At 40.7% G+C, this 26,346-nt stretch overlaps 1 protein-coding gene across 2 annotated transcripts in view; it reads right to left on the reverse strand.

Moving 5' to 3' along the window:
* kcnd2 (potassium voltage-gated channel, Shal-related subfamily, member 2) overlaps positions 1 to 18,114 on the reverse strand; it is a 41,863-nt gene extending 23,749 nt beyond the window's left edge. For both annotated transcript variants that reach the window (XM_020623413.1, XM_020623405.1), the window contains exons 1-2: positions 17,687 to 18,114; positions 16,238 to 17,419 (exon numbers count right to left, since the gene is read on the reverse strand). In XM_020623413.1, coding sequence (XP_020479069.1) covers positions 16,238 to 17,349 — 1,112 coding nt within the window. In that variant the 5' untranslated portion in view covers positions 17,350 to 17,419; positions 17,687 to 18,114. The remainder of the gene's footprint in view (positions 1 to 16,237; positions 17,420 to 17,686) is intronic.
* Positions 18,115 to 26,346: the final 8,232 nt, after the last annotated feature.

Raw genomic sequence — 26,346 nt, forward strand, 5'->3', positions numbered from 1 at the left:
AAGCCAAGACAATCAGACCTTACACCCACACACAATTCTCGTGCAGACAGTTTAGTCATCTCAGTATGTATCTGCACGACTTCCTGTTGTTCTGAGTCTCTCTGCACCTCCTTACAGCATTTCATGTCCACAGGTCAAATCTTTACAAAGGTCACACAGATTAAACAATTATTTGAACAGTTTTGCAAATACATAACATAGCACTATATCATTTTATCAAGAATTTCTTATTACATCGGCTAAATCTATTTATTCTTTGATTATAGGAGAACTCGTCCAATTTTACATATACGTAAAGACCACTTGAAGATCAGTACTACTCAGCTAGTTGTCCATGTTTTCTGTGGCTCTAAAGATTTTTCAAAAATGCTTTTGGGTTACATTTTTGGAACTGTAAGCCCAGCGTACCCAGAATAAGGATTAAATGTCAGGATATCTCTCAATTTTGACAATTCTGTTTTTCCTTTCTTCCAAGCCCCCAGCGGTATGAAAAAAGTCATTGGAATCACTGGAGGATCACTTTCCCTCATGCTCAACACCGAAAAAAAACTTTAAATTGCCTAGATGAGCTTTCAACACCAAACAGCAGCAGCACCTCACCATCAGGTCTGCTTCTTGCACACACAAAGCCGCACATACAGGACATAATTAATGCCTCATACTGTATGTCATACTGTCAGTAGATACAGCGCTCAGTACAGAAATGGCCTCACATTTGGCATACCAGTGAAAGAACCATTTGAAATTCCTCAGAGTGTCTTTGAAACAAACATCAAGGTACAAATTCCAGTCATTAAAAAAAAACAAAAAAACAGCTGCAAGTTCAAAGGAACACTCCAAAATTTCACACTGAAGCCTTGTGGAATAGAAGAGGATGGGAAGAGACAGAAAGAGTGGTGAAGCGTAAATGCAGTGAGCGCTCTCTCAGAGAGCATGGGCAGCAGCCAGACCGGCGACAGCAGTAAGCCCAGATAACAGCAAGAACCAGTGGGGAAGTACTGCAAGGAGCTGCATGGTTTCTAACAGCTGCTGACCGGCCCCTGGGGCAGAGTAGAACAGCGAGTTCCAGTCATACCCATCTCCCCACCTGCACCACGCTGCTTCACGCGCATGTGGACATCATTACTTTTTCCATTTCACTTCACAAGACCTCTCCTGTCATATCAAAGAATGACATGAAAAACAATAACTTAGGGCCATGGGTGGAACTGTAACAACATGAGTGAAAGGTCATTTTGCCAATGAAAATGGGTCTTGCATCCATCAGTCGTCAATGGGTTTATTGGCTATGTCTGCTTTCACAGCAGGGGTGGCTGAAGCCTGAATTACACTGACCCTTGGGCAGTGGGAGAAAGTATCTGTCCTTAATGACACAGCTTCTATTATTTATAACTTCAACATCTCTGTCTGCAGAGGACAGGCCTCCTGGTGACTCACGGTGTTAACACTGAAAACAGGCAACGTAAAGGCACAGGTCTGGCTCCTCCCGACGGCACATTCAAATGAATCATTAACAATCGTGACTGAATGAAGGTTATTCACTTTAATCACACTACAGCACACCCTCCCTCCAACTATCCCAGGGGGTTGCTATATTTAAGCACTTTTTCATTTCTTCTACTTTTTTCAGTGCTGGCTGATGGCAAGGCAATAGCTTTGTGGGACGTCTGCCCTTGAAGAATCAGACAACAGAAGGAGATATTTATACATACCGTAGACATGGAGTGAGAGCAAGGTGTATCAATTTTGACGCCTTCCTCTTTGACTGTGTAGTGCTGAGAAATGAAATCACAGGCTGTCTCTGCTGCCTGCTGTTTAGCTTTTATTTATCCTGTTTTTTTTTATGTTTATCCTCCAAAACAGACATGATGTTGGTTTGGTACTTGTACTCTATCCTGTCTGTCCTGGGAGACAGGAGGAGTTTGGAATTCTTGTCTCCCAGTTTTCCCATTCATTTGCCCACTTTCTAATTGGACTTCTCCATCTGGTGAGTTCTACAAATTGTCTTCTGGGAACAACAGCTAAAATATCCTATCAAAACGCACAAATACATCAGGGACAGTCTTCTTGGAGGGTTGCCATATGAGGCACTGAAAGAGTAGTCAGTGTGTGAGATTGTGTGTGTGCGTGTAAGCGACTGTGTGATGTATAATCAGAAGTCCAGCAGCATACAGCCTGGAGATAAGCGGATATAAAGTACATACGCCGATATAAAGCTGGCAAGATTGGATACTTGGGAAACTGATCTATCTATCTATCACACAACTGATCTGTCGGTGGTGGCTGACATACTTTAATAGAAATTATTTCACAAGATGACAATGTTGATGTATGCCTGCAACACACCGTCAGTAGTATTGACTCTATGCCACATGCACATGTAACAAATGTTTCTCCTCTGCAGTCACCAGAAATGTTGGCCAGATAAATGAGATTTTTAAATTCTGAGTTTTTTTTTGCATTCTCTTGCCATTCTCAACTGGAGTTGTTAATAATATGGGAAACTGTGTTCCTCACGCTTGTCACTCTTTACATCCCATTGACTGGGAGTTGAATACTCAAGAGCAAGCAGTGGGATGTGTGACAGTGTATTTGTGGTGATGATTACAGCCCATTAACTTTGATGGATGCCATTTCAGAGAAAAGATGATGGGAGTTGGAACATTGGTGGCGCAGCTTGTTTTCTGTCACCAACATGTGTACATAGAATCTTGGAGAGGAGCCCAGAAGAGTAAGCTGTATCAAAGTGCATGCAAAATTGATTTTTGGATTCGAATGAGACCAATTCACCTTTGGAGCTACATGATTTTTACATTAGGGATGCTGATGCTGGATCTATTTCCCAGGATGATCAGGCATGATTCCCCTGTGACCTCCTGGGGACAGTAAGGAACAGAGCATCCACCATCACCACGTGACCAATGGTGTGTGTGTGTGTGTTTCCATGCATGTAAGAGTGAATCTGTGTGTGCAAGGAAATGAGACTAGGCTGCATCTGAAATTGATTTTAGTGTCTAGCTTTGTTATTAATGGTGTCTGGTTGGCGTTCTTCTCTGCTCAACTCGTTTGCTTGTCTTTGCCTTTCGGCCTAAATATGTGGCTTAGTCAAAATGGGACACACTCCATTTGTCTGTGGTAGTTATGTAAAGATAAGGTAGTGCATGCCAGAAATCTAACTTTTAAGTTCCCCCTCGGGGATTACAGACAATTGGCTAAGGGAATAATCAACTGTTTAAGGTTTTCCACTGACACCTAGGAAAAGAAACCAAAATCCCCACATGGAAATGAAATCTCTAAGCAGCTGAAGGACACACAGCCAGATAATCCAGGTGGGTCTTGAACCCGCAGTTCCTGAACAACACCTAGAAAAACATATTAATCTACAGTAGCTATCATCTATCCCATTCTATATAAAGCTTTTAAATTGTTGCTGTTTTTAAGTCTGCGAAATCCAACCAGTACAACATCAGAGGGTGTGGACAGCATAGGATTAGTCATTTTGCTTTTTTACTTTCAACTTTAATTTGCTTCCCTGGTGTGACCTTGTTTATTCATTACCCTAACTTATCACCCGGAGTATTTATTCACCACCTGTAGGAGTTTCTTTAAAAAAAATGTCCTAAACTGAATACATAGATAAAGTGTTTTGGAAACTCTTGGAGCAACTGTAGCTTGGGAGCATCTAGTCATTAGTGAAGAAATTCTTTACTCATAAAAAATTAAACTAGCAAAAAGTAAAAGTAAGTGTAGCAATACTCCAGTGAAGAAACAGACTACTTTGTTACAAGTAGAAGTTCTTTAATAAGTAAAGTTGTACTATCAACACAATGTGCATCAAAGGTTATTAATAACTCAAAGTGCCACAGTTCATGCCTTATATCAGTGGAAGCAGCATTTTATGATTGTTATTGTGTAAGGTTATTTTATATATTCGGGTTAGTTTAATCTATAACAGTGCAACGTGTGTTTTATGTAAAATCTGTAACTACAGCTAGTAGGTATGGCTGTCAAGCTTCTCTTAGATAGATAGATAGATAGATAAAGCAGCTATAATCACATGTCCTCAAACAAGCAGAAAACGATTCATTTAAACGGCTGAATGAAAACGCAACAATTAGTGTAAACAAATTATTTTCATTAACACAGAGGGGCAAATAATACAGGGATATTAAGACTCCAGTGCACCTCCAATAATAGCATCTTGTTCATTATTAATGGCCAAGGCAGATTTAAAAAGGTTTATCTTACCATGCATGCTTTGTTTGTGGGAGACGCTGTCAGCCTACAATACAAGACCGATGGCGTGGCTTGGAGCTGAATATAAGAGATGATTTCAGCATAATTCAGTGAATCTGTGTGTTCACTCTCCAGTGAACGTAAAGTCAAGTTCACTGATGAGCGGAGACAAGATTTAATCCCGTTTGTTGTAGACAAAGGTCCTCTACAGCCTTTAGCTTCAGTTAAGCTACACAAATCCTCACTCATTTCCTTATCCATTTGTTTTGACGTTAGTTGCAGTACTTCAAACCTGCCTGCCACATTTTTTTTTATTTCAACATCAAAACGAAATATTTCCGAACCTCGAGGCATATACGATAAGAACGTTCAAATATGATAGAATTCACCAATATTACTCTAACTCTAATAGGAGAAGAAGAAGTAGTAGTAGAAGAAGAAGATTCAATTTGACGCTATGTGCTAAAATCTTCTTCTCTGATTATAATGGCATGTACAAACATACAAACTAACTTGAAGGTGCATGCCACCACCTACTGTAGCGGAGTGTAGCACCACTACTCTACTGGGCTTATTATATTTTAGATAACAGACCTGTTTCTGTCAAATGTTTATGTATAGCCCTTTGCACCTGTGATTGTTTGTCCCCCTCACCAACAGGCCCTTCATGCTCCATTCCTCTCCTCCATATCTATCACTGTGTTCTTTAGTTTATCTCTTTCATTATCACATCTCCTATAACGTATACAGCATGCCTACTATTTTTTTTTACATTTGCAAATTGTACGTTTATCTGAACTTATCTTTCCAATGATGAATAGTGTTGCATTGAGTCCTGTATGTCCTACTCTTCACCTGGAAAGAAAAATAACATCTTCCTTTTTATATTTAGTGCTGGTGCTTTTCTGAATTTGTGAGAATCTCTTCCTTTGCTATTGTTATTGCTTTGGCATTGTTATTCCAGATTTCTTGCCATGGTGCTATTATTTTGTGATGAATAAAAGATTTTAATCCTGTTGTCCCAGAACCAATTTCTAAAATATCATTATCAATTTTACTTAAGCCAGCAGTTTATCTGCAACCTTCCTTCAATAGCCACATGAGCTGGTATCCAACAGAACTGGGCACCAAACCTTTAGAAAATATCCATGCTTAAATTAAACAACAGTGAGCACACATTGCACACAAGCATGTCAGAAATGGGCCCCTATTTGACTGAGTAGGCCTGTTGTCAGCCTGACTAGTCCTTGGCCTGTCCAGTCCTACCCTGGATTTCCCTCTGGTTTATCTCTGTGTGATAATAAATTACACTGAAGCACAGACAACAGGGAGACACTGTTATGTGCTGCCTTCTAGCTGTCATGTGACCACTCTAAATTTACAGTGGGTGGGCACCAAAAAGCCATCATCACCAATTCCCTTTGTGAGGATTTAGTGCTCAATTGCTGTTGAGGCTGTGGCTGTGAACTGTAGATCTAGCACTGTGGTAATTTTTTAAGACCATAGTTTGTGGTAATCTAGTTACATCATGTTGTTAAGTGTGGTTGAAATTCTGACCACTTTTTGCACACAGAATAAATATGCAATTTTCACAAGCTGGCAGTTATTCCAGGCATATTGTATTGGGATGGTTTGCATTGCACAGCCTCTTTTATCTCCTTCATCAATACACAGTGGTCTGTTATAGTAACTTCAATAACATCAAATGGCAGCCATCTTCATCAAGAATGATAGATAACTTAATAAAAACATATATTTATAATATTTATCTTTAAAACACTTGTGTTGAATCAGCTGAAACAATCAGCCGAAGGTGTCTGAGGGTCCAAACTTGACATAAAATAATGACACTGCAGTATATGCCACTTAATATGTCATCACTCCATCTGACACCACATGGAGACAGTTAAAGAAGAAAACATAACGACAGTGGTGGGTACAGTGATACACCTGTACACAAGAAATTAGTTTGAGGTGAAAAAGAAAAATGTGGCCCCAGAACACATGTCCTGTTTAGTTTCTGTTTGACCAAATGGCCTACATTAGATGATATATTTAGCTATTTATAGAAGCTGGGGCAGGCAGAAAACAGCTGCCATGCGTCAGGGTGACAGGCTGACATTCCTCATCTCAGCAGGACCTCCCTGGCAAGCAGACAGGAGGAAGCTCTTTATACCCAAACTGAAATGGGACACAGTCTCTTTTCATTCATACTACCTACAGAGACTAATAATCTATGAAGTCTGTGGTGAAGACTCAACAATGAAACTAGGTTAACAGTGGCTGGTATGGGCAGCTCCATTCAAAGTCTGAGCTTTATAGGGATCTGGAGTCTCCCTTTACATGGTGCACTGTGAATTTCATTCAAATGGGATCAGTACTGATCACGAGGTGCTTTTATTGTGGCGTCCTCATGCCGTAAACTGAAACAAGATTCCTGTGCTCTGACAAAAATGAGATGGCTCATGAACAGTGAAACGAGGCTTAAAGCTGACAAACAGGCCGAATCAATATTCATGACTTTGCCTGCTCACACTCAGGTGGTATGAATGGGCTGTAAACCAAGTTTCAATTAATGAGTTAGCATCAAAGTTTTACAGTTCTCTCTGAAACTGATGACAAGCTACGCTTTCTGTTTGGATGTGATACATCAAAGTCTATTTTTATTTCGGCACTTTCACAGGGTGCTAGACAGTAACTGGTGTTAACATCGCACACTATTATACATTGAGCACGTATCTCCATAAAATGAATGCATGCTATACAGTTTTAAGTGTGAGTAGTTTAAAAAAAATGGGGTAAATGTCAATGTAATAGATATCTCTTCTTTTTACCGAGGTTATTTTGTTGAGGGACTGTAGAAAAAAGAGCATCACTTTCTTTTTAATACTTGTTTATGGTGATATCCTATCACTCTTCAGATGAGGTGCCAGAGAGGCAGAAGCTTCCTCACTCTTTGAATTTGTTCCTGTTTTGTTCTCACAGCATGCTGATTATTGCCATTAGCTATAATCTCTGTATCTCTGCTGATCACAAATGTTGGCTTGTTGTTTGAGCCGCATTTAAAAATAAAAGATAAATGTCACAGAAAGAGATAGTCACACTTTGGCATTATAAAAGCTGGCACCATTTCAAGATGCTGTGTTTACTATTCTGTCCCATGCACTTATTGGTGCGAAGAGCAACGCACCCCTCCCAAACTCTTCACAGTGATGTGTGGGACTATTATCACTCTCCTCAACTTTTTGGCCCAACTTCTGTGAAGTTGGGAAATGCAATATAATAAATACTACAACAGTTACATAAAAGTACCAAGTGCTTAACTTGACATCTTTATTATAGTCACTTTTTTACAGTGCTAATGTTGCCAAGGGGGCATTGCTCATATTAATTCAATCCTCTGTTTTCAAGACTATTTTGAGTTAATAATTAGTTTTCTAATCTCACAGTGAAGGCCTGACCATGAAAATTTAAACAAGTAAGTGGTTGTGACTATGTCTCTCCAAGGAAACTTTTAGTGGCTGTTCTTGAACTTCTTGAAGGGTTTGTGAAAAATGTGAAAAATGTTGCTATGAATCATACAAAAGAAAAGCACAAGCAAATGGAAACTCACCATTTGGACAACACATGGGTGGCATTAAAAAATGTTGCAAAGCAACAGAACAAAATCTAATCAAAAAACATGTTTACCAAGTTTACAACACCAAACTAACAAAAAGAAAACACAAAAACAAATATAAAATAGTTAAAGGCCCTGCACAACACAATGGATGTTACCAGGCGATGCTGGAAACTGATGAACAAAGCAGTTATTTTAACAGGATCAATACAAAAATATAGAATGAACACATCCCTCCTCTGCTCTAGATCCCTTTGTCAGTTCACAGAATTCACACAATACCCATTCTGTATCTTACCATTAAAAACTGTCCTGGATTTTACAGTAACATGCATGTGGTTGACAAAGAACAAGAAATGCGCATTGTAGGTGATAACAGGCACACAGTGTAAGATGATCTCCATAGACCGGCAGCTACCATCCTCAGTCTTGACTGTTTCTGTCAGAGGATGCATTGTCTTAGGCTTGTATACAAGCTAATAACTGGATATTAAAGGTAAAGCTAGGTAGTAGCTGTGTTTGTCAGATGTTTAAGTCAAACTCGCATCTCAGCTCGCTCTCGATTAAAACCTGGTGCAGCTGTACTTGTACTTGAAGTCCCCTTGCATGTTCGTTGTCATTTTCTCTTTTTCATTTTTCTTTTCTTTTCTGAGTGGCTGACTTTGGTAACTGGCCATTTGTGAACGTTTGTGAGCACCATGTTTGGGAGGGGGTCATTAAAATTGTTTTGACCAACTATGTCAAGGACAATAAGGCAGATAAAAATAAAAAGGTTTTATATGAGTAACTAAGTATATTTACTCAAGTGCTGACCTTAAGTATAACTTTGAGGTACCTGTACTTTACTTGAGTATTTTCCTTATCTATTACTTCACACTTATGTCTTTGCTACATTTTAGAGGTAAATATTGCACTTTTTTACACCACTATGTTTATTTTATAACTTTTGTTACTTTTCAGAACCAGATTAACACAAAAATATAGCATGATTATAAGATGTTATTGATCCCTGGTGGGAAATTCACAAGCTACCCAGCAGTAATTCAAATTAGAAGCTTATAAGTTGGTTAAAACTAGCTCCCCTGTTACCAGCTGCAGCATTAAATGTGATGTACACAATAATGCATCAGTAATTAAAATCCACTAATATTATATTCATTAATGTTCTGTCATTCTGCATAATGAGTACTTTTACTTTTGGTATTGTAAGTATATTTTGATGGTAATACTTTTGTACTTTTACTTAAGTAACATTTGGAATTCAGGACTTTTACTTGTAACAGAGTATTTTATACTCTTGTACTTCTACTTTTACTTAAGCAAGGGATCCGAGTACTTCCATCACTGACAAAAACTATATAAAGTCTCCACAAATACGTATTTTGACAAACCATATCACCATGTCAGCAGCTCTGGTTGCTAATGCAAATATAGGCATAAGTAACCTATTAAAGATGAGAATATTTACCTCATAAATGTTGACATATTGTCCTCCCATACATGATACTATATTTCTGCTTGTAATAATAAAAGGTATCAGGAAGATATTGATGATTCTGGCCCTGGTACTATTTGGGAGGAGATTGAAAACATACAGTAGGATAGCCTTTGTAAACATGGACCTTTGTCAGTAGACTAGAGGCACAATCATTGTAGCAACAGTAATAATAGGCCCCGGTGTTTAGAATAACAAGAGCTACATACAGGCTGACAATCCTAAAATCCTTTTTTGTAGAACACATTTATTGTGATCCTGACATGATAATTGCATAGATCTAATGCTAAGCACAGTGTAAACCAGGAGACTCGACTAAAGAGAATACGATTGTACATTTCAACAAAGTGATGAGGAGGCACTATGTGTGTCTGCATACCAATCTCCATGACCAGACAAGCCATTTTCATTTGTATGTTAATGCTGAGTATGTAAATAAGCCATGCAGCACAAGAACGGGAGATAGCTGTTGGGCTTGGGTTTATCATTTGCACACTATTTGATCCACTGATCTCATGGCATACACTTTATGTCTGATATCTTTTACAACATATCAACTTCAAGATAGGACACAAGCACATAATAGGCAATATTTCCTCATTTCATTCATTCACACAGGCTGGGTCAAGGATTCTGGGCTGTTAGACTGGATGGAAGCAGCAAATTCTTTCTAACAACAATAAAAATTGAGGTGATGTGTTTTCTCACATATCCCCTTATTTCCTATAATTCAGCGATGCTGCATTCATTCAGAGTAACGTTAATCTTGTTCTAGAAAATTCCATTAATCTTTGACGTTGCTTGCAATACAAAGAAGAAGTTGCTGAGCAGCGGAAAAACACACTGATGCCATATTTTATGTCCTCACACTACAATACCCAGGCCCAGTGGAGAACATGCTAGTCTATTTCCCATCTTAATGTAGCACATTCAAAGTGAATTAATGACACCCCAACCCCCCACCCCCTATACGGAATGAGTATTATTAGCACTGCCTTGAAGACGAATTGTCAAAGAACTCAAATCAAATGAAAGGACAGCCATTTTGTCCTTGCCATATAGATTATTTATCAATCTGACCATCCGCAGTGACGCATGCCTGCCTTTATAGTCAGTTCACACACACACACAGTATCCTCACACCAACCTACCAGCTGGCCGTAATCTGTGTTTCACTTCAGGGTTGACTGACCACAAACACATTTTCTTTTGACATTGCATTCAATTAAAATATATATACTATCATTAAAATGATATTTAAAGCACAAATGAAAACCTTGGAAGGTTCTACCCATTCAAGTACATAAATATGATGTAGTAAATCCGTAATATGTGAACACCTATAAAATGTTAATCAATCATTCAACTCACACCTTCATAAACACCCCTTTAAATCTCCAAGTGCAAGTGAGAAACTGTTTCAGTGATGAAAACAAAGAGAATAAAGAAAATGCAGAGGCTTGCATATTTTCAATTTAGCAGAGAAAAGACAGTCTGTCTTTTTTTTTTTCACAAATTCCTTCACATTGATCTTAATCTTCCTTGAAGAAGCTTATTTGTTTCTGCCCCTCACTTTCACTCCTCCGTTTCATAGTCATTTGCATTGGCAGAGAGGAGCACACACAGAACACATTTCAGTGCCAGGTTCCCCTCATTAAGTCACCTGTCATTTCAGGATCATTATACCAGCACCATATTAGCGTCACCTCTCCTCCCCAATAAAGCACCTGTAGGGACACTGTGAGCATGCAGGCTGACGGCAGCCTACACATCTCACAGCAGCCTCTTCTGCTTTACACAGTAATACCTCACATCCCTCATAATGGATTGCAGATTTTCATAATGTGCATAACATACACAATGCCAAGTGGTGTAATGTATTCCACTGAACACAAAAATTACACCCATTGCAGTACATAATCCAACACACCAAATGTTCTCGCTGACTGTCGTGCTGGGTTGAAAAAAAAAGAAAAGAGAGTGAAAATCCTCTGCATTGCCTGCTCGGGGCACGGGAACTTAACCAACCATGAGTACTGCATCATCATGAAGGCATTTGGTATCTCCTGGGTAGAGTTACAGTAAAGGGCTCTCCAGATTGTTCCTGTTCATTTCAATTACATTTGACGTGCAAAGACGGGTCTGGACTTCAAAAAGCTTTGCTCTGCACCAAACTGAGCCATGAAGTTAAGGTTTTGTATTGTCGGCTTTGATTGCCGTGGGCTTGAGGTGTCACATCTGGCAAGTATGATAATGGTTATACTTCTGGTAGTTTATGGGCCCTATTGTACAATGACCCTTGTGTTAACCTTGCCTCCTCTGTCTTATAAATCCTATCCTGAGAGGTTTATAGGTCTCACTTGTCAAGTCTTTGAGTCATATTTGTCGGGTGGAGCTGTAATACAGACAAAGGGCATAGTGATAAATTTCGCATCTGTTGAGTGACTGTAATGTACAGCTGTGTTTGTTGCACCATAGAACAATGCATCCAGTATAAATGAGCATTCCTCTCACCATTATCTCGAAGCAAGCAGCAAAGGGCAGAGGTGTTGACCTTTGAGCTTCCTCTAGTTTTGAATAAGGTACAGTACCTAGAGATGGGTGACAAATTAAAGGAAGAACCTGAATAAATGAGGGGTCTCTTCCAGGATGACCACAGGGCACAGGGGCTCACTGAATGGTTTAACGACTATGAAAATGATGTGAATCATATGCTATGGACTTCATGGAAACCCATTTCAAACCAGTTGAACATTAGAGGTGATTTTGGACTGCCATCATCAAAACACGAGTGAATATGTTTTGGGAGTATAGCGTTCACAGAGCTCAGAGACTTGTAGAATCAATGCCAAGGTGCACTGAAGCTGTCCTTGTGGCACATGGTGGCCCTGCACCTTATGAAGACACTTTCTGTTGGATTTACCTTTCATTCGTCACCCATATGTATGGTGTGTCAGCAGCCACTGTGAGCATTAACAATCTTTAGATCCCCAAAACTCTGAAACTCTGCCTCTCCACTTTTTAAATTGAATTTTCTGAATTCATGCTAAATGTGACAGATTTATTTAAACTGGCGATTTTAAGGCAGATACCAAAGTGAAAGATTTTTTACATGTATTGTCGTGTATGGATGTCAAACATGCTAATGAGCCAATTCAGCATGGGTCACACTTTATATCTCGTAATATCTTCTGTTGTGGATTTGGCTGTCACAGACCAGCGCTGTATATATTTTTATAAGTCTTTTAATGTTCAGAGGAGACATCAAATGTCTTAGCACATATCACCAGTAATTCAATTACATCTACACCTTCCTCATTTGGCTGTCAAGTAAATGCATTTAATAACATTTAATAATGTGTTATTTCTAATTGTGTTTCTTCTGTTTCATCTAGCTTTTAATTTATACTAATCTATTTTATTAGTTTTTATGATTTTATATTTATTAGATTTCATCTTTGCTTTGAATTTGTCGTGTGCATCAGCCTCATATTTTTTTCATATTGTTTTTGCAGTTCACTTATTATCATCTTGTCAGTAATCTGTAGAGCACTTTGAATTTCATTAACCTGTATACACTAAATACAAGTTTGATTTATTGACTGACTGAAAGAACCTAATGAAGGATACTGACATAAGGACTGAGATGAAAGTTTAAATGTTTGAAAAGAAAACGTTTGTGTCAGAGGCTGAGATCTAATATGTCAATCAAAGTTGATGTCTGTGTCCAGAGGAACATGTGTGCCTCCATGCTAGACTAAACCCTGTCCTCCCCACTCCTCTTCCCTTGTGGGTTGCGCTTGACTTCCACCATTTTCACAGCTGCTCTCAGCAGTGCACTCCATTACACCTTAAATCGCTTAAAAGATCTGAAGCACCAAAAACTCCCTCTGCAGCTAATTCACCCTGACTGTGTGGATCATCTAGAGAAAACAAGAGCAAGCAAACACTGCAACACTGATTCCAGCCTAATAATGTGCAACACTATCTTTACTTTGGAATCTATTGCTGCCTTAAATGGACAATATGAAGTCACAAGATTATACTCTAAGACTTTTTCATAAAAAATGGAAACACAATACCATAGATAAGAATCTCATATCTTATACCCAGTCACCCAGTTCTTGAAGATCTTGGCAGGAGCGTTCAGACAGAGGCACATTCGTCTTTGTAGGGTAGCTGAAAGCAACCACAGAGATTAAGCTCAATAAATAAAGATGGATAAGTGGGTCTTGTCCTGTGTTTGGTGGCACAGAGCAGTAGACACACAGAGGCGTGACACGCAGCTGCACAGTGCTATTGATTCTCCGCTGGTCTCCAGGCACCCTTTCATTCAGGCTGCCTGCCAAGTGCCTCTGAACAGGAGCCCCTGCTCTCCCAATGTCTGCACGTCTGCTTAAGCACAATCAATGGGCCATCAGCAGGGGAGAGAACGCACGCCACTGTCTTTACTTCCACAGGGTGTGAGTCAGGGAAATTGAAAATATATGTAGTGGAAAGGCATCATGTTACCATACAGGCATAAAGGATCATTGACTATCAGAATGAAATCAAATGCTTTCAAAGGCTTCAAATGGAGGTTCCAGCCAACAGCGCCCCCATTACTCTTTAAAGTGTGTATTTGCCACCAAATGAAAAACCATATCTGATTCAAATAACTGTTTGTTAGACATGCTTAAAATTTTCTCCATACTAAGCTCTTAAACAAACCATCATTTCCATTGATCAGACAAGCCTTTGAAGGTTACCCGAGGAAAGTGTATATATACAGTACTCCAGTGTACTGGGTAGACCTTGACAACCACAATTCAACTCGACAGGGTTGCATAAGATATATTTTAAAGACACACCTCAAGACAATGATGGATCATGAGAAAGAGTCCACTTTGTCTTTCAGTGATGTATTCAGCCTCTCCACCAGTGGTCCACTATGCAGCATTCTGCACCACTGCAAAGCTTCAGTTCAGGTTGCAAATCTGTCAGCCAGGCTATCATGGTCCACAATGAAGTGACAAAAACGTCCCTATTATCAAGGACATTTCAGCAGCAGCAGAACATCTTTTTCAAATCCATCTTAAGCAGCACAAAGGGGATTCTAAGCTGAATGCGGCAATATCTTTGTTACTCCCCAAAGATAAATAATGTACCCTCTTACACAACTCATCTTTCATCTGCTCTTTGAATGTGAATGGAAAGCATGGCGAATGCAGCATTACATTTGAGGTGGCAGTTTCAATCACCAGACTGTGCATATCACTAATTATGCTCTTAATGGTCTTTTAGAGGTTAGCTCTCTATTGATTCAGAAAATAGAAATACCATATGTTGCTGGCTGTTCTGAAGGGCAACCAGGCGCAGAATGGCTGCATCAATGCAGATATGAGCACAGACAAAAACAAGGAGCATGTCAAGCACATAAAAAGTCAAGCATACATTTTAGCTTGTTCTCATTGTTTTCACTGTGTGTTATGCACATTCCTATAATGGTTAAACCAAAAATAATACAGAAGTATGCATACTTAAACTTTATATTCACAGAAATTACACTTGACACATCTCAAGCACACACTTAAACAGAAATACACACCTGCAGACACACAGGTGAACATGGACACACACACACAGTTACACACAGTCAGGGGCAAATTGTTTCACAATGTTTGATCTGTGATGTTATGACTGAAATCATCTGAAATCAAACAGACAACGTTATTTCAGCGAGACCTCATGTCTGTCATCGGTGAAGAAGATGGACTGAGAACTAATACTGGCTGAGTGGCTTTTCATCCTCAGGCCAACAGCAATAAGTAAAGAAGCACCCAGGATATTTTTACGCACAGGTTGGGAATGGTCTGATTGTTATTTTCCAACTTGTAATCGGGGTTCAAGCATCCAAACGCCGCATTCACTCAGCTCATTGCCACAACTTTTCAGTACCTTTGAAAGCGCACTGCCCCACAGTGAATGATGGTAATGAGAGAAACACTAATAATAACCCACGCCGAGCAGCTGTGCGGTTGAGTGCGCTCATCAATACAAATGAATTTGACGTAATCGTCTTAACTGCGTTTAATTATTTTATGCTGCATCAGCACATGGTACAGCTGATGCTGTTCATGAGCATGAAATTAACGTTTACTGTACCTCGCTGAAAGGGAGAGGAGCTGATAGAGAATGAATGTAAAAGCTGGGGGGGTTGCAGGGGAAGGTGCGTGTGTGTGGCTAATATGTTGTAGACTACTTTGCATTTATCTTCATTACTGCTTTTTTTGTCTTGGTGTGGTCTATAAATGCCGTAGCCTATGCACGAGCTTGCCGAGTTAGGAGCCTTTCTTTCTATGGTCCTAAGAGCTCTACTGCAATGTGGCATTTAAACAAAGACTAATCTGCCGTGTGTTGATTGGCCAAAATGTTTGTGTTCATTGCAGTGAGCTTTCCAAAAGAGCGCAGCCAATAAAGACCCTTGAAAGCAGGCGAGACGAGAAGCTGCGGATAAGGGTTGTTTGTGAGGCGCAGAAACCTTGATAAGGAGTGAATGGCGCAGGAAAGCGTCCATGAAGCAGATCGTTCCTGCTTTCTGATTGGCAGAGCAGCGCCAGAGGCCGTTAACATGCCGAGTATATGCACACCTGTGGCCGCACGAGAGTTAGTTCAAACAATAGCCGAAAAGGTGTGGTAATTAGGCTCTGTGTGTCAACAAGCAAATTGAATTAGGCTACTTGAGAAGTAGCCTAAACATGTTGACTTTTTTAATTATTATTATAAATGGTGTTATTGTGATTAAGCACTAATAAGAGTAAGGGTGTTTCGTGGAGGTTATAAGCCAGATGAAGTATGATTTATAGAGTGTTGAAAACGCTTTTTACGGACTATATGGCGCCACTTACCCCAGTGTGGTCATTGTGACAATGGTGTACCAAAACGCTGCGGGGATACTGGTGAACTTGGTGGCCGTGGAGCCTTTCTCTGCATAAAACATGACCGTTGCAAAGATAATGATGGCCATGGTGAGGGAGAATAGCAGGAAGCCAAGCTCGGAGGCGCAGCTCTTCAAGGTGTAGCCCAGGATGCGCAGCCCCGCCGAGTGACGGGAAAACTTGAAAATCCGGAAGACTCGGAAGACTCTTAGCGTGACGAAAGCACCACTTACCTGGTCATTGTCGGTCATGACCAGGCCGATATAGTAAGGCATGATGGCGACCACGTCAATGACGCTCATCACACTTTTCATGAATTTGTATCGGCTGGGAGCTGCTATTAACCGGAGGAGATACTCAACCGTGAATATCATGACGCACGCAGTGTCTAAACAAAAAAAGGCCAGTGCATAACGGTCTCCACAGGAAAGCTCCTTTGACCTGTTGGGCAAAGTCCCACACGGAACCGTCTCCACCACATTGGCCATCACTGATATGGCAATAAAGAAGCCTGTGACATAGTAGAAGACCAGAGCTAATGTGCTGGTGTGAGGGTTTTCAAAAGCCCGCCACAGGTACTCCCGGAACGTCAGGTTCACTGGCGCGGCGTCATTTTTCATGTCCATATCCTCGTCGTCTTGAAGCCTGTCTGCATTTTCGCGCCTCCGGTCTTTGTATTCCTCATAACAGCAGTCCCCAATGATCTCGGGGATTATACCAAAGAAAGCGAGCTCCTCGTCGTATGCAGATATGCATTCTTGGCGCGGATAGTGTAGTTTCCCCGTGCGGTAAAAATTGAGGATATGTCTAAAGATGTCAGGGTCACGGTCGAAAAAGTACTCATTTGTCTCCTCGTGGAAAAAGAAGTCCCTCTCCGTGCTCCCCAGCAAAGTGTCCGGGTACCTCTCCAAAGTGGTTCTCCACGTCTGAAACTTGGTCCCACTCACATTGAGGATGATGAGTCCTTCCTTGGTTTTCCTCTTGTCTTGGGGAGGGATGGGCATCGGAGTGCTCGCCACGGGCATCCATCCGATGGCCGCCGCTCGTGCGAAGGGGAGCCATGCCGCTACACCTGCTGCCATGCTGACCTATAATGTTTAATACGACCCAGCTCCGGTTATCACAGTGCTATGGCTCAGAGATGAATTGCATCTGCAGGAAGAACAGTAGATAAATACACTGATGGTTAGGGTTCTGAAGCACCGGGTCTTAACAGAATGTGATAAGAAAACACACAAACCCATTTATTTATACTGATACTGCGCATAGCACTACTGAGTATCACTCTCAAGCCTTATCCACAGTGTAAGTGAAGCCTACTTTGCGGCAAAATATGAATTGGATTTCGAAAACGTCGCCCATAAATAAGCAGGGATGATTTTTTTTCAATGAAAATCTAAATAAAAGAAAACCACCCACCGTAGGAAAGGCTGGTCTCTAAACTGCATCCGCGGTGAGTTTAATAAAATACGTATCCTCGGAAGAGAACACTTGCGATTCCACCACCCATTTATCTGTTACTGCAGCCAGTCGACAGAGGAAAACAGTACAGTAACGTTGCATCAACAAGTTAAACAATTCCAGCGACAGTTTCTCAGCAGCTTGAGTGGTCATTCGTCCAAGCGCGATCTTTTTTCCCCTCTCTTCTTACTATCCGCAAAGCAACGGTGCTGAATGCGTTTTTCCTCCCGTTGCAGCTATTCCTCAATAAACTCCTGTTCCTCTCGTCGACTGCGAGACCACCCCCCTCTCACCACCAAGCCCCGACTGTGGAGAAAATTATATGCAGAGAGAGAGGAGTGGTCCTATCTGCACCCAGGAATTCCTCTGTCGCTTCTCTGTGGGGGGAACTAATCAATGCGTAATGGTAGGCGGCATCTCCAAAGCCTCAAGTTAACACTTGTGTTTGTGTTTCCTCTCGTTGCATATCACTAACCCTCACAATCCCTTTTAACTAAAACTACTAACACTGTTAATTTCGTGGAATGGCTTGTTTTCTGTGGAGGTCGTAATGTTGTGGGGCTTTTTCTCGCCACATTAGCGCACAAACTCCCTTGAAGTGCTCCTCTTTTTTCCTTCAAAACATCCCTACAGTATTCCAAAAAGATAAAGAGAGAGAGAGAAATATGTAACAAGTCTGATACGACTCCGTTCGGGGGGTAAAAGCAATATCGTTTGTTTTATGCAGTAAAATTCTTACAAAATGCCATGCGCGTGGTTTCTTGGCCAGTTGCACTGATTGCAGCATTAAGGCTTTATTTTCTCGAAAGAAAGAAATATACGGATTTCAGATCTACAACAAATCATGATCAATATTGTTTCTGAAATTGCATCATTCTGGGATGCTGTTCAACGGAGTTACACAGCTTAAAAGGTCAACATCATTGGGCTACAATGTTCTACTGACATTTTCCAAAATAACCATAATCAATTAAATGTCTCTTGTGTTCCATAAAACAACACTGACATCTCCGAGGGGATTCGAGACAGCTGCGGCCACTGTGAAGCATGTGAACCATATTTGGCTTCAAACCTATGTATTAGCTCACAACAGCGAGTTGTCATGGTCCTTGAACATATTTAGGTCTGCGTTTTAATCATGCTTAGTTTTCAGCACCATGGACAGCACCCGGGCTTTCAACATCTCTACAGACGTCAGCTCCGTGTGCAGGTTACAGCTTCCTGGGATATTTTACACTGTTGTCACGTATCTATAGATCGTATCCAGCTTCAGATAAGCGCACAGGGGTGCGCACAGCTGCTGAGCTTCTAGGAAATGGATGGCCTCTCTGACCATTAACCCAGACTGCAGAGCTCAACCAAGATGAGGTGTTGATTAATTTTCTTTAGAGAATTTACTGCAGCTGCTGTTCTTATTCAAAGTACTGTAATTTGCAACAAGTGAGCCGAACGGGGCTCCTGTCATGCTCGAGGACATTTTGACAGTATAAGTGGTTGTTATAGACACATTAGATGTTGCACCAGTCAGGACTGTAGCCTTTTAGTTTTCAGATCTACAGCCAGTGCATTACATTCACACCCAGCCTCAGGTCCCTATGCTGGCACAATGCCGAGTTTTTGTAGGATGAATGCACAGAACTGTCAGAAGTCCCATTAGTGTATGCTGAGCATGTCAGCACACACTCAGTGTTCAGTTTGAGCAAGCAGGCCCAGGGGTGATGTATTCATCAGGGCATTTAAATAGCCCAGTGGCTGCCAAATGGCACCAAACACGGGCATCCCAGCTGAGGTGGGTGTCTGACTAGCTACAAGATTGTCAGAGTACAGATAGCCACAGTGTCTTAATGTAAAAGGTGCTGAAAGTGGCTATTTAGCATTTACATATCCTGTAATTTAAGCAAAGCAATTTGGTAAAATGCTCAGACAAAAATAATAATTTCACTAAGTAAAATGAGTATTTTTACTAAGTAGAACTACATTTTTTTAATCTTTCATTCTTATTATATAGCCTACATTTGCAATGGACTGTAACTTCTCCAACCTATTTTAAGACCTTTGAACAATTGATACCACAGTTTTATCCTTTGCTCTCTTCTGAAGACCGGTATAGACACAAAGCAATTCGTTAGATGGGACCTGCCCTCATTAATGAGGGAAAAACAAGAGTGAGTGCATTTTCAAATTGAATGTTTATGTGCTTTGGTTTGGGGGAGGGCATAGGAAGTCTGTGCTGCTCTTGGGCACTGGCAGACCCCCCGCAGGGATAAAAGAATAAAGGGAAAAGACTGGATTTAACTAAAAGCAAAAGCAGATGTGAGGGGGTTTGGTTGGTGTAAATAGTATAGAAACAGAAGGGGTGCAGTTCAGGTCAGGTCTGGCTCCTGAACTTCAGATAATTACATTATCTCTATTACTGGGCTGGTACTGGTTTGTGGGGTGTGACTGTGTCAGCATGACATTGTCTAAGGTGCTGACATACTCTATGAACATGCTCCATTTCAAGAAGTTTCAAGGTCATTTTAGATGACTGCTGTTGACACAGAGTTGTGCAGATGATTTAATTACATTGTCTGTGTGTTTATGGATTTACTCTTTAGCTCAGGTAATTAGCATGTGTCCTTAACAAGGTTGAGCAACTCATCCTTGGCATTTCGCATGGACATCACTTCAAAGATGGAATCACTGATTTGGATGTACAACAAATGCATAAGTCATGAAAAACCTGCAGACATTATGGTTTTCAATAGCTTCCAGAAGTAATTATATGTAATCAGGCTTTTGTAATGTCCATCCAAATAGGGCTTGCTGACATTTTGAACTTGTATCACTGAAGTGATGCTGAAGCCTTTGGGTTAGGTTGTATAACAGGATATATTTTGTAAATAATGCAATGTCGTGGACCCAAAACACACTGTCTGATAAACCTTCAGACAATCATGTAGACTCTCTCTCTCTCTCTCTCTCTCTCTCTCTCTCTCTCTCTCACACACACACACAACCATCTTTTTTTCATTTGATTCACTGACAGTCTGTTTGCTGTAGTACACTGATGCAACCTGCACTGCAGTCTTATTTTCTGTATTCTATATTTAGTCAGGTCCAGCTCAGTGATTGAGATGATTAAACAGATGAGTCCCCTTCACTGGAGATGTGCCAGGGCTTGTTAAAGGAGAAATGAAAGGGCAGCTGCCATTTGATTCAAGTAATCATTAGAGAAACGCAAATTACTAGAAACTTTTTTGGAAGTTTAAGCCAGATATAACAGGTGAGCAGAGCAAATAATTTACTGTACAAATATTTGCTTTGGTGCCTACAACAGCAGACCAGTGCTCGACACTGGGATGATAGTGGGACAGAGGTCTACAACCCCAAATCAATAAATGTTGTGATGGTAAAAGTAAAACCGAAAATAGTGATGTGTTAATCATGTGCCCTGTATTACATTGAAAACAATGCAGCAGCACATTATTTGAATATTTCACACTTACAAGATGTTTAGGGACCGAGGACACCAAGTGATTAAATGTGTCAGGTGTCATTTTGTCCCAGTTCTTCCTGCAAACAAGTCTTAAGGTACTCAACAGTCCTGGGTTCTTTGTTGACACAGTTTGCATTTCAAAATGTGCCAAACATTCTCTACTGGGGAAAGGTCGGGCCTGCAGACAGGCCAGTCCAGCACTTGCACTCTCTTCCTCCACAGCCAGGCCTTAGTAATGTGGCAGTATGAGGTTTTGCATTGTCTTGTTGAAATATGCATGGGAGTCCCTGGAAAACATGTCATCTTGAAGGCAGCTTATATTGCTCCAAAATCTCAGTGTATTTTTCACATTAATGGTGCCATCACAGAAGTGCAAGTTACCTTTGCCGGGGGCACTGACACAATCCGATACCATGACAGACCCTGGCTGATGTTGGTCACAGTCTGGATGGTCCTTTTCATCTTTTGTCTGGAGCACATGGCATTGATTCCTTACTAAATAACAAAAAAAGACCTGAAATACTGATTTGTCTGACCACAGTGCATGTTTCCACTGTGTGATGGTCCATCCCAGATGCCTCTGAGCCTAGAGCAGTCGATTGTGCTTCTGGACACTGTTGACATTTGGCTTCCTTTTGGCACAGCACAAATTTAAGTGGCATTTATGGATGTAACTATGTATTGTAGTGCCAAAGTCATCCTGAGCCCATGTGGTTATATCGCTTATAGAAAAGTGACGATTCTTGATGCAGTGCTGTCTGAGGAATCAGAGAGCATGGTCACCCAGCTTAGGCTGCACCTTTGCCCTTTACCCACTGAAATCCTTGAATCTTTTAATGATGTTCTGCACCGTAGAGTGGGACATATCCAAATCATTCCTATCTTTTACTGAGGAACATTGTTTTTAAACATTTCAATAATTTTCTCACACATATGTTGGCAAACTGGTGGTCCTCGGCCCAGCTTTTGACCTTTCGTGGATGCTACTTTTGTACAAAATCATGGTTGTAGTCACCTGTTGACACCACCTGTTTCAAATGCACTCATCATTTCATTGTTTTACTTCATTACTAGCCCTAAAATACAGCAGTCCCAACTTTTTTTGGAACCTGTTGCAGAATTGAAGTGTGTTTATTTTGAACAAATAATAAAATTGTTGAGGTATCACATCAAATAATGTGCTGCTGTTTTGTGTTCAATGTAAAACAGCACACAGATGATTTACAAATCACAATTTTCAGGTTTAATTTTGATTTCACTTACCATGCCAACTTTTTTTGATTTGGGGTTGTAATTTAACCTCATAATAAACTTAATTTTATGGAACATTCCAATGAGATGCAAAGTTCATGACAAGTGATAAAAGGATAATAAATAAAAAGCCAAGAGGACAAGCAGTAAAAATCTCAGAAAGGGAGAAAAAGGTTAGAGACAAATAAAACATGCAAATTGCACACAGCACCCTATCTCAGGCCTGGAAACACGCTGACATGTTTTATGACATGACTGCTAATGAAGCTATGAATCGTTCTCATCACCTGTGAGCACAGCGATATGCTGATAGTCTCAGGTGAACAGCCCGTAGCCACACAGCCCACTTCCCACAACGTCATCTCCCTCAGCTGCCTCTGCCTTTCTTCGGCTCTAATGAGTTATTGACCCCCTGCGGATGTCTTGAATGGAGTAGGTCTTCTTGGTTCTCTATTGCTTATGGCAGCTGGTGTGTCTATGTCCACGTGTGTGTGTGTGTGTGTCTGTGTGTACACAAGCATGCACCTGTGCAAAGACATTTATATGTGTGTCCATGTGTGCGTGCTATGTACCTCAGGGTGGGGAGCCGCCAGGAGTGGGAGGCTGATGTGTGTGCTTGAGGACTCTATGAGTAGTTTTATCTCTGTCAGGATAGCTGGGATCATCTGTATTTTAACAACGACTGGTTGTCAGAAACATATCTCTGATTCACAGTACTTGTAATGCTACCTGTATTTTTTATCATTAAAAGCAGATTAATGTTTATAACTTCATTCTATGCTGCCACTGGAAACGATTATGTGACTAGTCTGACTACAGGCTGGAAAACACAACATTTATATATATATATAGTACATTCTGGATAGTAAACAATGAAACGGGGACAAGTGTTCCACCCACTAGCACATTTTTAATTGTTTTTCACCTAGTCTCACAGTGTCTCTAGGAAAAGTAGCTCTTGTCATCTGGTGGAGAGATGTAGAAGGGATTAGAAGAGAAAGGGATGCATCTGTCACTAAGATTACTTATGCCTATAGCTAAAGCACATACACTGCAGCTTGTGTCGAGGGCTTTAAGAACTCCTCGAGTACAGCACATCACTGCACAATCAGCCACAAGTCCCTGAAGTACCACAGCACATAGCTGGAAAATGTTAAGTACTTCCATGAAACTACACTGACCCACACTTCCCCTTACCTTGCTTTGTCAGTTCAACCTTGAAGTATTTCTTTTGACCTTGTAGCAGTGCAGAAAAAATACAGATGTATTTATGTCATGGTGTGTAATTAAAAACCAAAGACAGCATGGCACCCAATTGGCAAACTCTCATTGAAATAGCAATTCTTTTTCAAGGATATTGCATTGTTTACTTGCCTCATCTGTTGAACACAGTCCCCACTGCAGAGGAGCTGAACAGATGCCATGTGTACATCTAAACACAAGGCTTTGAACAGATTCACAATGTCTGTGTAGCCTTAAAAAGGAATCTTTTTTCAGCTGTGACAAGTGCCTCTATGTTAGAGACCTCTATGTTACAGCTGTTTCTGTGCAGTGAACTAATGACTAAGAAAAGGCAGAAAGTAGCTGCAGCATTCAGCTCAGGATTAGATCAAACATTAACCAGCACATTAAGAATTCATTGCTTATCACTGGTGCAAATAAATTTATATGGCGGCTATGCTGGAGTACATGGGATTGCATCCAAGATAGAAAAAAATATGATTAAATCAATTTCAGCACTGAAATCATATTTGTTTGGCAGATGTGAGGCATTGTTTCTTTGCACTTGCCCTAGGTTTTCATTGCCATTGCAGCTGATTGATACTGGCTTTCACACCAGTGGTTTACACACAGATGTTCAATATAATTTTTTGGATATGGTGTCTGTTTTCTTTTTTACATGATCTTATCATAAATACCCAGAAAGTCAGGCTATCAGTAGTTTCCCCACATTCCCTCTACTTCCCTCTAATCCCTAAAAATGTATTCTACCTGATTTAGGAATTCAAGCCTTCTCCAGATTAAGATATTTCCTAGATCACCATCACCATTATTACGATCAAGCAACAGTGAAGTAAAGGGTCAGGATGAGATCAGACTGCTTGCTTGGTCAGAAGCAGTGTGGGCTTCTCCTGACGTCATTTGCCGGGACTTGGCATTGGCTGGCCTGACCGGTGACATTTGCTTTCCCACCATGTGGCCCCTGTACTTTGAGGCCAGATGGCGGATGATGCTTCCAAAGCAGAGGACACACAAACACTCACAAGAGTGTATACATGCACACGTGCCCACAAGTACACATTTACATAAGCGTGCATGCACACACACACACTGCTTGCAATCAGGCTTCACTTCACTCAGCAGAAAGAGGAGAGCAAAGCAACAGATCGATCTGTCACCCAAAATAATTTATAAAGTCCTGATAGAATGCCAGAAAGTAAACTTGGCAAAAAAGTGGATATATTATGATTGGAGCTGGGTAGATCGATGATTTTCTCTCTCTGTGCAGCTCAGCATGTTTGTTGAGGGTGAAATATCATCATGATGGCACGGCACACAGCTCTTCCACCTCGCCTCTATCTGGATTGCAAAATTGTTTCTCTCCTGCGCTCTGCATCATGTCCTCTCATTTTCTTCTTGTATCTGTGTCTCAGTCCCATGTGAAGGAATTGTCAGTCATCTGTGAATAGTCAGTGGAACAACCACTAATCTGAGATTTGTCAGTGAACCAGACATCTTGTGATGTAGTAGCCAGAAAGACAAGGGTTGAAAAGCAAACCCAACACTTCATGGGGTGTGTATATACATGTGGCCTATTAACCCTGCTGGAAGGAGGCAAATCAATTTACTCCCTCTGAAAGTTTTATCAATCATGGGAATCGCAGCTTGGAGGAAGACTAAATGAAGAAGGGCTTTCTCTAAATACATCATATCAGTAAGCTATGATAAGCATCAGGACTTTAAACTAAAGCTCCTTTGAGCTGCTTTGTAAAAACATTTCTGCTCCACTTGAAAACACATGAACCAGAGTCACAGGAAATTACTGGTACAGATGACAGGGAGTGCACATGTTGATCAAACCAGTGCAAGCTGCATATTTCATTATCTCCACATCCACCTGTGTAAATGACCAGCTATATATGCTGTTGTTGATGTTTTCCCTGGTGACAATTATGGATTTACTTTATCACAGAATTAGATGAGAAGATTCACACCACAGCCAGTAGTCAGTTAGCTTGACTTAATATAAAAACTGGAACTGGAGGGAAACAGCTAGCTTGGACATTTCTAAGTAGCAAAATCTGCCTACCAGCACCTCTAAACATTACTAACGCTATATATCTTTGTTTAATCTGCAAAAAACAAATAAATAAAATTAAAAAACATATTGTAAAGACAACATTTTGCTTATTTTACAGTCACCCCGGAGTTTGCTACCACTCCAAGGGGGTTTCTGCCTGTGGAGCAGTAACGTCCTGGGGTCTTGGTTGGTTGCCTGGCAACTGCTCAGTGCCAAGAAACAGTCCGGCACAAAACCCTTGTGAAACAGGGAATTGTCATTTTTATCACTTAGTTTTTGTAGAACTGCTAGTAGGCACATTTTGTTACCTTTAGATGGAGCCAGGTTAGTTGTTTCCTCTTGTTCCAGTCTTTGTGCTAAGCTGAGCTAAGCAGAAACCTCTGGCACAGCTTCACCCGCTGCCAAGGTGCATGAATGAGTAACAACAAAGTGAAAAGATCAAACTTACAGCAACACTTGCAGTATGTTGAACAACTTTATTGAGCTAACCATCGCTGGCTTTGGCCATGTATTTAATGTAAGAGTGGCAACAAAGTTTTGGCAAGAAAACAAAGCACATGTCCTTACAAAATATCACAGCCATGTTAA

Source organism: Monopterus albus, unplaced genomic scaffold (genome assembly GCF_001952655.1).
Source record: "Monopterus albus unplaced genomic scaffold, M_albus_1.0 scaffold7.1, whole genome shotgun sequence".
NCBI classification, from domain to species: Eukaryota; Metazoa; Chordata; class Actinopteri; order Synbranchiformes; family Synbranchidae; genus Monopterus; species Monopterus albus.